The 13,961-nt window shown below is 46.4% G+C and overlaps 1 protein-coding gene across 1 annotated transcript in view; it reads right to left on the reverse strand.

The window, feature by feature from the left end:
* Positions 1-13,961, reverse strand: part of LOC139061211 (calcium-activated chloride channel regulator 1-like) — a 495,141-nt gene that overhangs the window by 63,968 nt on the left and 417,212 nt on the right. The window contains exons 13-14 of the mRNA XM_070540868.1: positions 9,433-9,703; positions 4,576-4,749 (exon numbers count right to left, since the gene is read on the reverse strand). Of these exons, the coding sequence (XP_070396969.1) occupies positions 4,576-4,749; positions 9,433-9,703 (445 nt within the window). The remainder of the gene's footprint in view (positions 1-4,575; positions 4,750-9,432; positions 9,704-13,961) is intronic.

A 13,961-nucleotide genomic window follows, 5' to 3' on the forward strand; every position in this document is an offset into this window, starting at 1 on the left:
TGTTTGCTAAACCAAAAACACAGGACCATAAATGACCCATTTATGGCTAGTGCATACCTAACTAGGACCATTTACACGAATATCTGCACAACTCAGTATACCTTCATCGCAAAACTATCATAATATGCAAGTAGAATTACACAATGACGGCCAAGCTGGTAATAAGTGTAGGCGAGTCGGGGTCAGGCAATGAACAACTTTATTGCAAGAATGAACGTGATATATATACAAAGTAGTGCCGCAGTGGGTCATGCGCAGTGCATACATGTAAGCGTGACGTAGCACTTATTCAGCTTTGCTACATCTTCCCTTTTACAGGGGAACTTAAGACGTGGTTACCGTGTCTTGTTGAAGGTACCGACAGGGCTCACGTCGAAGTCTTGTGCTTCGACGTAGTTCTTGCGGGGGCTCCGTGGAAGATACGTCTTCGGGCAGGAGGCTCGCTTCCTTCTGTGGGTCTACCAGGCGGAGGTGCTCTCGTGTGCGCCGAAGTTCCCGGCCGTCTTCAGTCTTGACTATCGTTGAGCGGTGTTCATCGACTGGTCAGAGAAAGACAGCGGAAGACCAGGTCCGCTGGTTGGTATCGTACACTGTGACCTGCTGACCTGGCATCACAGGCGGCAAGTTCCTGCTGCCACGGTTGTAGTAGGTCCTCTGTCGTTGGCGTATTTCTTGAAGGCGGCCCTGGACCACGTCAGGGGGAATTGTCTGTGGTTCCAAATGGCTGGTAGAGACTGGTAGAAGCGTCCTAGTCTGGCGTCCCATCAGCCTCTGCTCGGGGGACTGGAGCACATCATCACGTGGGGTATTGCGCCATTCAAGCAATGCCACTTGAAACACAGGCATTTTAAAGGCACACTTCTTTAACAGCTTTTTTGCTTCCTGAACCGATCTCTCAGTCATGCCATTGGAACGCGGATGATAGGGGCTTGAGGTGATGTGATCAATAGCCAAGGTGTTGAGAAAGTCCTTAAACTCACTGCTGTTAAAAGGTGGACCATTGTCAGTGCACAACTTCCTGGGCAAGCCATGGACTGAGAAAATTTGAGAACATCACGTGTTAAGAGAGCTCGCCGTTGTTGTACGAAACTCTCGAATTTCAAAGAAGAAGGAGTAGAAGTCGACAATAAGGGCAAACTCGTGGCCTTCAAAGAAGAACAAGTCCATGCCCACAACTTGCCATGGCAGTGAGGGCACATCATGACTCAGGAGTGGCATTTTAGGCTGTCGAGGCTGATGCTTTTGGTACACTTTAAAGGCTTTACAGAACTGCTCAATGTTGCTGGAAATATTGGGCCAGAACATCACGTTCCTTGCTCTCGCCTTCATCTTATCCACTCCCGCGTGTGCCGCGTGAAGAAGACTCATCATTTCCCATATCTTTGATTGTGGTACAATTACCTTGTTGCTTCGAAACACGAGGCCGTCCTGTGCATGTATCTCATCCCGGTACGCCCAATACGACCTAAGTGGCTCCGGGACTTCTTGCTTGTGAAGAGGCCACGTTGTATTCGCGTGCTCCCGTAGCTTTACGAGGGTGTCGTCATCATTGGTTGCTGCTAGTAAATCCTGCAGGGAGCGTTGAGAGGCTGAAACACATTCAAGAACATTTACTTGAAACTGCTCGTTTTCGTCCAAGAATCTTATACTAGGAAACCTTGATAAGGCGTCGGCGAGGAACAGCTCTTTGCCAGGCTTGTACGTCACAATGATAGGATAACGCTGAAGAGTTAGGCGCATGCGTTGCAGACGTAGCGGGCACTGGTATAGCGGCTTACTGAATATCGCCACTAAGGGGCGGTGGTCAGTTTCAACTGTTACAGCATGCTGTCCAAATATGTAGTCATGAAATTTGGTGCATCCATGAACAATAGCTAAAGTTTCTTTTTCGATTTGAGCGTATCTTGTATGTGCCTCTGTGAGTGTCCGTGAGGAAAAAGCAACAGGCTGCGCATCCTGTATCAGCACAGCGCCTACCCCCAGCTGGCTTGCATCAACTGATAGCGTCACGGGTTTGCTCGGATCAAAATAGCTGAGCACAGGCGCTTGAATAAGAGCCTCACGCAATCTCAGAAAACTTTCTTGCTGTTTTTCCGTCCAAACCCATGCAATGTCTTTTCGCAACAAAGTTCGCAGTGGTGCTGTTACTACAGACATGTTTGGGACAAAGCGCTGTACAAAATTCATAGTGCCCAAAAACACTTGAAGTTCCTTACAGTTTCTTGGTGTCGGCATTTCTAGAATGTCTTGAACACGTTGGGCGTCCACACGCAGGCCTTCGGCACTGAGCACGTGTCCCAGGTAGCGCACCTCTCGCTGCAAAAAGACGCATTTCTTCAAGTTTAGTCGAAGATTCTGTTCTCGGCAGCGCGTTAGGAGAAGTTGTAGATTGTGGTCGTGCTCTTGCTTAGTCTTGCCCCAGAGAAGAATGTCATCCATTACTACTGCAACATTTGGCAGACCTTCTAGGACGCGGTGCATCGCTGCCTGAAATATCTCCGGAGCAGAGGCAATGCCAAAAGGCATGCGCAAGAACCTGTAGCGTCCGTACGGTGTACTCATTGTACAAAGTTTTGAACTTGCGTCGTCTAGCTTTATCTACCAATACCCCGATGCTGCGTCTAAGGTTGAAAAAACGTTGGCGCCCGCAAGCTTTGGCACAACGTCTTCGAGAGTAGGCATAGGATAGTTTTCCCGCAACAATGCCTTGTTCAGCGCTATGGGGTCTAGGCAGATCCGCACTTTATCTTTCTTAATGACTGTGACCATGTAACTCGACCATTCCGTCGGGCCCTTTACCTTTGCTATCACGCCTTGTTCTTCCATGCGCAGAAGCTCTTCCTTGACTTTGTCTTGAAGGGCCACTGGAACTCTCCTGGCTGGCACGACGACTCCTACGGCTCCTGGCTTTAGCTGCATTGTATACTCCTCGCCTTTCAGCTGTCCCAGTCCACTGAAAACGTCTGCGAAAGGTTGTGCTGCCGGGTATAACTCTTCGGCGTGAACGTTTTGCACGCGACAAAGAAACCCGAGGCGTTCCACCACTGATCCACTCAGCGTCACGGGCACATTTTGTTCGACCACGAAAAACGACTCTTCGTGCACTCTGCTGTTAGCTGACAGTCGCAGCCGAATTTTCCCTCTCGCTGTAGTCTTATGACCGAAAAAAAGCGGTCAATGTGGCGTGGCAGGTTTGCTGTGGCTTGCTCGGCAGCAGTTTGGCATCCTTGTTTGAAATGACGCAGCAGTTAGAACCTGTGTCTAGCTTGCACGTAAACTTACGGCCTTCAATGTCAACTGCTGCACTCCAATGATCTGCCGCTTCGACCGCACTGACAGTCAGGGCTTGCAAAAAGGAATCGTGTTCTTCCGCTTGTACCTCGCGCAGCACGTTTTTAGCGCCTCTGGTTTGTCGTTGCACTGAGGATCTACATGCTTGAGCGAAGTGATTACGCCCACCACACTTCTTGCATGTTTTCCCTTCAGCCGGGCATATTTCGACATGGTGAGTGGTATAGCCACAATGACCACACGGTTTCCTTTCTTTGGTGACTGCTTGAATTACTGTGGCACGTGCTGCTTCTGCGCCTTCACTGATTTCTTTAAATTGCTCTTTTCCCAGTTCCTGGGCCCGGCAAATTTCAATGGTCTTACTGTATGACGGGTTCTCGGAAATAAGCCTTTCCTGCAAGCTTTTGTTTCGCAGTCCCAGAATGATTCGGCTGCGGAGTAAACGGTCTTCTAGGTCCCCGAACTCGCAGTTTTTTGCTAAAAGCCTGAGGTCGGTTAGCCAATCATTGAAGCACTCCCCTTGCTTTTGGTCTCTTGATCCGAAACAAAATTCATTAAACGTCAAATTTGTCACTGGTTTGTAGAATTCTTCAAATTTCTGAAGCAAAATGTCGACGTTGTTCCTATCCGCTTCATTTTCGAATTTGAAGGCGTTGTACGCTTTTCTGCCCTCCTCTCCAACTGTTGCAAGTAACTTTGCTGCTTGGATTTCTTTGGGCTGCTTACTTAACTGGGTAGCCGTGGAGAACAATGTGAACTCACATTTCCAAGTTTTCCATCCGAGCCATGCGTCTGCTGACGGGTCCAGTGGTTTCGGCGGGGGAAGCAGCGTTGACGGGGCCGACATAGCGATAGTGAACCGCTGCCACCATGTAGGCGAGTCGGGGTCAGGCAATGAACAACATTATTGCAAGAATGAACGTGATATATATACAAAGTAGTACCGCAGTGGGTCATGCGCTGTGCATACATATAAGCGTGACGTAGCACTTATTCAGCCTTGCTACAATAAGCTCTAGTATCTCCCAAGCAGCACCGGCCAAGAGACGGTTAAAAGCGTTCTGTATTCTTTGCATGGTTATTCAGAATGTGATTTGCAACGAGTTTTGTTTGCATGCTCTAATAGTCGTAGTTCTTTTATGTAAGAGGCACTGAACAAGTACTTTAAAGCGAAATTATTTGCGTTTATAATAACGTGCGACGGTCAGTTCAGCTATTGAGATATTACACGCAAAACGGGAGAGATATAAGTATATCGGGTAAATATGCGAGCAATCAACTCACCGACTGGGTTATTCACAAAAGTGATATTTTCTTCATATGGGAAGCCTAGCCTTCGGTAGGCATGTTTGGTCTTCTTGCCCCCATAAACGTAGGCCATGACCGAATACCTGCTTCCGCCCGTGAAGCGCGTGAAGTAGGCACTGTACGTGCCATCATTTGCGAAGATGTCTGGATCTGCAAATTTAGGAACAAGAGCTGCTGAATACGTAGACAGCAACCGTAGACATACATGAAGACAAAATGAGGATATTATATTTATGCGATGTCGTCTGTAGGACAAAATTAGTGAATTGGTCCAGACCGCAACAGAAAATCTGCCGTTACTTGTCTGTGCACAATTTTACAACATATTTATAGTGGTAGTTTTTGTAGCAGCAATCCCATGGACGCTCGTGGGGTGGTTGTTGGATGTCATGGCAGGCATCGTCGCCAACAGTGCCGTTATGTCTCGGCATTGGCGGCGCATGAGCGACTAGCCGGTGAACACGGGAAGGTCAAACGATATGCTGTTGATACGAGAGCGAGTAGTTCAGGTGTCTTCTAAAGAGTAGCACCTTGTGGCATAGCCACCTTATCCTGAAGACCTTCCCAAACTCGTGGGATGTGTAGTAAGCATATCTTTTTTTACAAAGCTACTAGACAAAACTTATGCGCTACTGTCTACCAGAGCTGCAAGCAAGAATTTAATCAAATTCATGCGCAACTTGCAATTTTCACCGTGGCACAAACGTCGCAATTGCAAATGGCACACGAATTTGCCTAAGTTCGCCCTTCTGGTTTCAGTTACATTTATGATTTCATCACTGTTAAGCAAACCAGCGACGTCCGGAGGAGCAGCAGGCAAGTAAACATGTCCAGAGCAGTGCGTCTTGAGGCAGGCGCCCTCATAAAGGTAATCGTGCTCTGGCAGAGGAGCACTTTGCTACAAGTGCCAACACCAAAGACACTTCACTGCTTCCTGCTCATGGGAGGAGAAGCAAAGTTACCAGAGGTAGGCGTGTCCAGAGCTCAACGGACTGAGACTGCAAGAAAGAAATTAGACAAGAACTGTGCAACTTATTCTTAAGACCATTTACCTGCTACATTTTCAAAAGCTCGTTTTAATAGGGCTGCTATCAATGGGACGGTCGTGTTTTCTAAATTTGATACACGGATTTAGGTAAATGTTTTAGCCTCGCTTCCGTCTAACTGCAACTATCTGAAGTCCAAAAACAAGAAAGGGGCTGGCAGATGGAATAGCACACTGTGGTATAAAGTTTGTAAACAGGGATAAGGTGCCGCAGAAAGGCTGGCCAACGTTTCGATAGGAGGACCTATCTTCGCCAATGGCGGCCTCGTCATCCTCGGCATGTTAGTTTTAAAGGGTTAGTGCAGTGACGTCACGTGCGGGAGTTGTCGCTGGCGGCTGGTTTTAAAGAGAGAGACTTCAGAGGAAACGAGCGCTGTCGTCCGACGTCTGTGAGCTTCGTTCCCAAGACGCAGGGGACAAGAGCGGAATAGTGGGAGCGCGGGGAGGATAGAAAAGAAAGAAAATCAGAGGGAAAAAAAAGGAAAAAGAAGGGGGGGGGGAGCCAGGGCGACACCAAGACAGAACAAAAAGGCAGAGAGAAAGAACAAGAAAGAGAAAAACAAAATTTTAAGAAAGACGGGGGCCTGGGAGCGTGTTGGGGATGTGAGAGGTTACGAAGCATTCAGGGGTATCGTTGGCGGCATGTTCTTGTGGCATTAGAAGAGTCCGTGGGCGGTCAGTGCGCGAGTAACACACAGGCAAAAAAATAAATTTAAAAAAAACATGAGTTGAAAGAGTCACTTGAGTAGCATAGTAGCAATAGGTCGACTAATATTGAAATAGTTAAGATGGCGACGAGGAGTAAGAGGTGCAGTGTATGGGGTTGCTGAAAGGCAGCAGCATGTTCTTTTAAGGGGCATTGCCCCAGTCGCTCAACGTAGGTGTCGTTAGGCGGCATCCAGAAATGGCGATACTCTCAGTTCAGGCCCTGATAAAGGCATATTGACTTCGGAATGTGTAGGTGAGGGGGTTTCAAAATATATATATATGTAAAAAAGGAAGGGAAAAGAAAAGGGGGGGATCGAAACCGGAGTAACAAACAGGAGGGTGGCATGTGCAGAAGCCGGCGGGGGCAAGTGTACATGGGAGAAGGGGGTCGTACAGTTGATGTAGACGTAAAAACCTGAAAGAGTATATCAAATTGAATAGTACGCAGGAAAAAATTTTTCGAAGTGGAATACTAGGTGAGGTTAAGAATTAAGGTTAGCTGGTAGCATAATGCGTTTTGTGTCTTGGTTGAAAATATGAGCATTTCCGATTTAAGTTACCGCTTTTAAATATTCTAAGTTGCCACGTGCCAGATTTTTTCCCGTCGGGGGTAGGCAATTAAACTTGTGTATAAGGTATGATTCCGTATACTTCCTTTCGCGAGGGGAACGGAAATTCGTTTGTAGTATATAGAGCCTTGCTTTGTCAAATATATGACCATGTTCATTAAAATGGTTGGCTACTGTTTGGGTAAATTGTGTTTTGTGTCCGCGCGGTGAGCGTTGAGTATTGTATGAATTTGTCGTCCAGTCTCACCTATGTATTATTTGCTATAAGCGCCGCATTCTATGCAGTAGACTACGTTGCTTGAGGTGCAGACGAAAGGCAAAGTTACCATGTGTGCGTAATTCAACGCTGTACTTTTTACTGTAGTAGTAAATTGAATATGTTTACATGTAGGGCACCTGGGGTGGCCACAGGGATTGGTTCCCAACTTCCCCTTTGTCTTTAATTTGGCGTGCACAAGAATATCCTTAAAATTAGTGTTGAGTCTTTAGGCTACACTGGGAGTGCTGGGCAAAACCTTAAGAAATTTCTGGTTGCTGGTGAGAATTGGGCAGTATTTACTGAGGATGTTATTCACGTTTGGGAGCGCGTTTTATAATCTAGAAGTAAGAAGAGGCGTTCTTGTTCTTATGATCCTCGGGCGGGGCTTGAGGACCTCGCCTCGATTTTCGTCTAACACTGAAGTTTCTAACACTGAAGGCTGTACCAGCTCTAGGAACACTCCCTCCACAGCATCATGCAAACTGGCAAACAACATTGCACAATACCTCACTTCCAATTCCTCGCTAATCGAGAGATCGCGAGGAGCGGCGCGTTTGTGACGCGGGCGCGCGATTCATAGCAGCCGCCGTCGACAGACCACCGCTCATGCAGCGTTTTGTTTACATACGTGCGACGCGCGCTACTCTTGCGCCATATTGCAGTCGTTGCCGCCATGCAGCCTGTCTTTCGCGGCACTACGCTTTTCTTCTCACAATTTCTTTTCACCAACGACGCGAGCGGCCCTTCGTCGTCGAGAAATCACGCCACCAGTGTCAGCGGTGGCAATACCCAAGGGAGCGTCCCATTGAGCCTTACTCGTTGCAGCTAGCCATCATCCCTTGCTGGAGCACTGATCTCCGTCTCACACGCTGGTAACGCGGACTGAACTTAGCAGCTTACGCAAAGGACGAAAGTAGCCCTCATCACCTAATGCCAGCCTGACCCCCTAACAAAGCGCAGATGAGATCGCCAACGCGGCGGCGGTTGCTGTAGCCGCCGTTAACTCCGCGCATGCGCCGGCAGTTCCCCTCCGCTCCACCTCCACTTGCCGCCTCATGCTTTCACTGTGGCCTCCTCTTCCACTTTTTTTCCTTGCGTTCTCTCCTTTCGTTTCCCACTGCGCTACGCGTTCGCTTTCATCCTTCACTGTGCTCGTTCGCTCGGTTCGCACGAGACACGACGTCAGGGCACGCAGACGCTCACCGTAGAAACGGGCACCTAAGAGCTGGTTGCACTACCCTGAACAAAACTAGAAGACATACCAACAAACCGAAATTTCTACGCCGAGATAGGGATCTGTAAAAGCGCAATATTGCACTAATAAGTGCTTCGAACATTTCGTGTAGCAGAATAAAAGTTATAAAATGCTCTACTTGCAACTGTTAAGAGCCGAAGTTTGAATGAGCGCTGAAGTTGTGATTCCTCCCTTTTTGACTATATGTCTGCTTGTATATTATCGGCGTCATTCTTCTCTTACCACTTTTTTAACAAGTATAACACCATAACCACATTTTAACCCCTTCTAGCCTGTTTCGATTCCGCCAGAAGCCAACCTAAGCTCATAGATCGAAAGGGACACTTAACAGAGAAAGATACCGAATTTAACCCCATGTTTGGTCATGCAGCAAATGCCCGCCCATGTTTTGCCTACCTCTGACTAAGAAAACGCTTTGCGCATGATGCTTCACTGAGGGGAGAACTCCAGGAATCTCACGAAGCTGCGTTCATTGAGGTGCATGAAGTCGCCATCTGTGCAATACTGCTACACGTGTTTGGCGTTTGATTCTTTGAACGAGACGCGTGGGCGCCATCACTCGAGAAAAGAGAAGGAAGAACGAACTGGGCTCGCGCAGTGAATCTAACCGGTCAGCGCTGCAACCGCTTTTGTAAATTTAACCTGTAAATAGTTGCTCGTCTTACAGACTCGTCCTCCACGTAACAATACCAACGACTTTATAGACTGCTACACGATGCGAGATACCCGTGAAGTATGAGTTTGGTCAGGGTGATAACATGCGAATATAAATTAACTGTTTTCCGCAATGTTCCTGTTTCCGTTGTTTTCAGATGAGTTAACAAAGCTCACCCGAGGTAGCGAATGTGATAGTAAGCGTCTATCTTGTAACCTCCAATACAAGTAGCTTTAACGGCAAGATTACTTCTTTTCCCGCCAAAAATTCCGCTATCAGCTCAAATGCGTGGTGCCTTGCGCCGAATGTATCAAGAGCAAGAAACTGACAAAATCCCCTTACCTTTACCGTCGTCACGCAATTGAACAGGGCAGCTAAGGTCCGTCTGGCTTACGACCATCGCTGTTACGGTTGCGTCGAGGACAACCTTCTCGCCTTTCCTAAGGTCAGCTAATATGATCGCTTCCTCGGGCGTACTAACCACCTGATCCGACATTTCGCACGTAACCACTATCGGCTCTTGCTTGAGGTCTCTGGCTTGAGACATGACCATGATGTTGACCATAACTTGTTCTTCGCTTGAGCTCAACACTCGAACAATCCATGCACCAGGCTGGAAATGCAAGACAATCAGTCGGTTGGTCATTCAGAGAGTCAGTAAATAAATACAGAAATAAAATATAAGGTAGAAATCGAAGGTAGCATGATATTTGCAACCACATTCTTGACACGTTTTATTAGCCTTTTCTTTTTGGCTTAATGGACATTTCTGATGGCGACTAGTACATCAACCTATTTACCAATGACGCATCTACCCAAGTACATCGGTCAAACAACAAGCAATGCATTGCAAAACAAAATGTCGAAAGCAAGAGACAAGTATCACCATTTAGCTGCCAGTTGGAGAGTCATTGGTATGGTAAACTGTTGCTATCGTTGCCACAGGGGAGACGTAAACAGATAGCACCATAACCAAATAACCATATAGTCATTTGACTCATTATAAGTTTGGCAACAATAAACGCTGGCAATTGTGAACGAAAAGGCATGTTCCAACATATACATGCGCGCCCTCGTCTATTTAGAGTAACAGAACTTCGAGAACGACCTTCTGCTTGTAAACAAAAAAAAAAGCTTCGAGACCACAACGCAACATAAGAACCGCATGCCACAGGTAATGAATCTCCGGAAAACGCATGTAATAAAATAATGGCAGAAAGCAAATGTAACTTAAGATACAACATAAAGATGCGCCAATGCTCTAAGGTCATCATCAAAGCACGGATGATTATTTTTGAATTATGATGTTTAACCAGCTCAGTAATCACCCCCAGCAGTCATCTATGAAAAAGCGCTGGAATAAACTGACCATTCTCTACTCTAGGTTCGTCCTTTGCGGAGGAAACATTCGCAGTTGATTCAGTCACATTTAGCAGTCCCGCTTAGCCCACGTCAAAAACACACGTGAATGCGGTGAGAGAAATCAACAAAAAGAAAAGCAGAAATTTTTGCCAGACAACCAACTCAAGTGTCAGGCAGGTCAGGTGATGTAATAAAACAAAGATTTGATAACGCTATTCAAACATGTTCGGAATCCGAAGAAGTATACTGTAAACTGCAGTTCCAGGCCGCAGAACACAGCGCCAAGAAATATGCGTGTGGTTATTAGGGCATGCACCAGCAAAATGAAACCTAGCTTTAACACGTACGCTTCGAGGCTTTTAGAAGGAGAGTTTTCTGAAGGTGCTATCAGAGACCTCGTGTTATCATTGCTTCCCATTTTCATAAACAGAAACAAAGTTGCAACAAAACCACCACGTGAATTGATCTGCCAGGGCTTCAGTGTTGTCCCGTACGTTTACAAAGATTCGACAGTGTGAAAAGGATTTCTGCAGAGGGCAGGCGTGGGATTTCTGTTGAGTACTCCCAGATAGTTACACCACCTGTTCAGGCCAGTCAACCAAAACAGCAAAAGAAGAAAGTCCCTTATAATGTCGCCGCTGGTGTTGAAGACCAAATGGGCCTCTATATTAAGGGTAGGTTGCGAGAACATGCGAACTCTCTGGATCGTGCAACATTTAGCCACTTGTCTAGCCACGCATGGAGGTGTAAAAGCTTCCCAGATTGACGAAGTTATCACATTGAAAAGATAGTGCGTACAAAGAAAGTGCGAGGTTTCTGAAGATTTTTGCTGTTCAGAAGTATGGAGAGATATGCGACAATTTCCTCAATATATTATCGTTAAAAGAAGACTTGCCGTTTACTCATTTTTATTTGTAAACGCGCCATGCGCTCGTGCACTTGGTGATTACCACACATAACTAGCATCTCACGCAATCAGTGCTCGTGTTTGTCGTCACCTTTTGTTAAGTTCAAAAACACCGTTTATTCACATTATTATTTGCACAGTGCCCCAAGTTAGCACATATTATTAATTTCAACAATTGTTTATGCTGGAAATGATTAATCGAGTGCGGCTGATGCAAAACGTCGATTCCAGTCCACACATCGCCTAGATAGGGAAGAGTCATTGTATATGATTATGCGCCATCCCAACCTTTCGGCTGTAATCAGGGTGAGTGAAAACATGATTTTGTCCTCTACTATTTGTGTCGTAATCTTGTCGACTAAACCTTGCTCTTCATCAGCCGTCAGCCAAAGTCTAACGCCATGTGCAGCAAAATGCAGGCTGCACTTAATGCCTGCAGTGTTGTGACTGTTACGGTGGAAGGCTGCGGCGTTCATATGGTCTTGCACCTGCAAGTATATCTCGAGGATTCCGATTAGGCGTTCGATGAGCGAAATAGCTAGAGGATGATGAGCGATTAGGAAGAGGAGCGTGATATCGCATTTATTGCTGCAAATGCACGGTTTTCCAAATCGGAATATTCAGGCAGTGTGTGCAACATGCGCGTTTTCGTTAGTGAACAATCTAAGGCTATCATGCAGCTGAAGTTGTAACAAGACGTGCGCCGCATGCATTGGGAGCGTAAAAGATAATGTGCCTATGACGCTATCATATTCATTCTTGATTCAGGCAAATTCAGAAAGTACGGCTTAAAATTGTGCAAGAAATTCTAGCATTGCCATGGTATTCTAAGGAAGTTTGTACATTGATTTGATTATTTAAAGCTTATGACATCCTTTGACACAATTGTAGAATTGTGGGCTCAGGCTCCACAATTCTATCGTCTCCTCCCAATTGTGCGCTAGTTCATTAAAACTTGAAAATTTTTCGTACTTTTGTTTCGCAAACATATATCTTCCCAGTCCGCAGTTTTATCTCATGCGTAGACCGCGAAAGATTCAGGTTAGCTACGCACCAACCCAAATTAAGAGGAAGCTTCAGCTCGGGTGTTCCCATCTAAATACATGCAAAAGGAAAATTTATTTTTTACTCATCGTTGTACTCGGCAGCCAATGCACCCAATTTGGCGGTTTGTTGCATTTAAAAGAAAAACGTAATATCTAGTGGCTGTTGGTTCCGAATTCTTGTTTTAGGTCGTAAACATCTTATTGAAGATTGGAAAAATAAAAGAAATTCAGAAAACGGCACTATCAAGTTTACAACTCTATTCCTCAGCCACTAAACAGATACCACAATTCTCTGAGTTGCATTTAATAGTACATCCAAAGCGGACAAAATTGATACGGTACACATGGATCTAAAAAATAAATATTATGGAAATTTAGCTTTTGTGAAACCCTTGGTCACAACATAACAAACTATCGTAAAACAAAGTGACATATCGAATCTGTCCACTCTGAATGATCTAATGGATGTCGTTTGCAGAACCAGGAAGCATAGTTATTTATTTATAAATTTCGTGCGTATTTATTTCTCGAACTTTCAAATTTTTGCAAATTCCTTTCACAAAATTCAAGCCTCAAATCAATATTGTTACGCAGAAAGACGCAGACGATAAGCGATGCACAAGTATATTTACAAGAAAATACGCTGCGCTTGGGCAAGAGGCAACAGCCCGCGCTAGCTTCTCATCGTCGTCGTCGTCTTCACACTGCTCGCCTTTTCGTGATCCCACATATTGTTCCGTAGCACTACCACCAGCTGCAAAAGCGCCGTACCCGAGCGACTAAAGATCGGACTCGGAAGCAGTGTAGTAGGCCTTGAGCCTACTGACATGCACGACATCACTAGATGCCAGAGGGGAGGACGAGGTTGAACCCACAGGAGCAATTTCGTAAGTCACAGGCGTCACCTGGCGCAGCACGCGGTAGGGCCCTGTGTATCGCGAAAGGAGCTTTTCTGAAAGTTTGAGGTGACGAGAGGGCGATCACAGGAGCACGAGCGCACCAGGCGAAAACTGTACGTCACGATGGCGGGCGTTGTACTGACACTGCTGAGTGGTTTGTGAGGCCGTCAGTCTAGCATGGGCAAGTTGGAGTGCATGGTCGGCGAGGGCGATGGCGTCGCGCGCATACTCGCTTGTTGAGATCACAGCAGGAGGAAGTGCCGTGTCTAGGGGTAAGGTAGGTTCGAGACCGTACAGTAGATAAAATGGAGAAAATCTGGCGGTGTCGTGCTGGGAAGAATTGTATGCAAATGTTACGTAAGGAAGGGCAATGTCCCAGTCGTGGTGGCCCTTGGAAACGTACTCGGCCAGCATATCGGTAAGAGTGCGGTTTAACTGCTCTGTCAGGCCATTGGTTTGAAGATGGTATGAGGCAGTCAATTTGTGTTGAATGGAGCAGGAACGCACAATGTAAGCGATAACTTTCGCGAGGAAGTTTCGACCACGGTCAGTAAGCAGCTGTCGCGGGGCGCCATGAAGTAGGTTAATGTCACGCAAGAGAAAGTCCGCGACGTCAGTAGCGCAACTGGTAGAAAGAGCCCGAGTGATAGCGTATCG

This window comes from Dermacentor albipictus, chromosome 6 (assembly GCF_038994185.2).
Source record: "Dermacentor albipictus isolate Rhodes 1998 colony chromosome 6, USDA_Dalb.pri_finalv2, whole genome shotgun sequence".
NCBI classification, from domain to species: Eukaryota; Metazoa; Arthropoda; class Arachnida; order Ixodida; family Ixodidae; genus Dermacentor; species Dermacentor albipictus.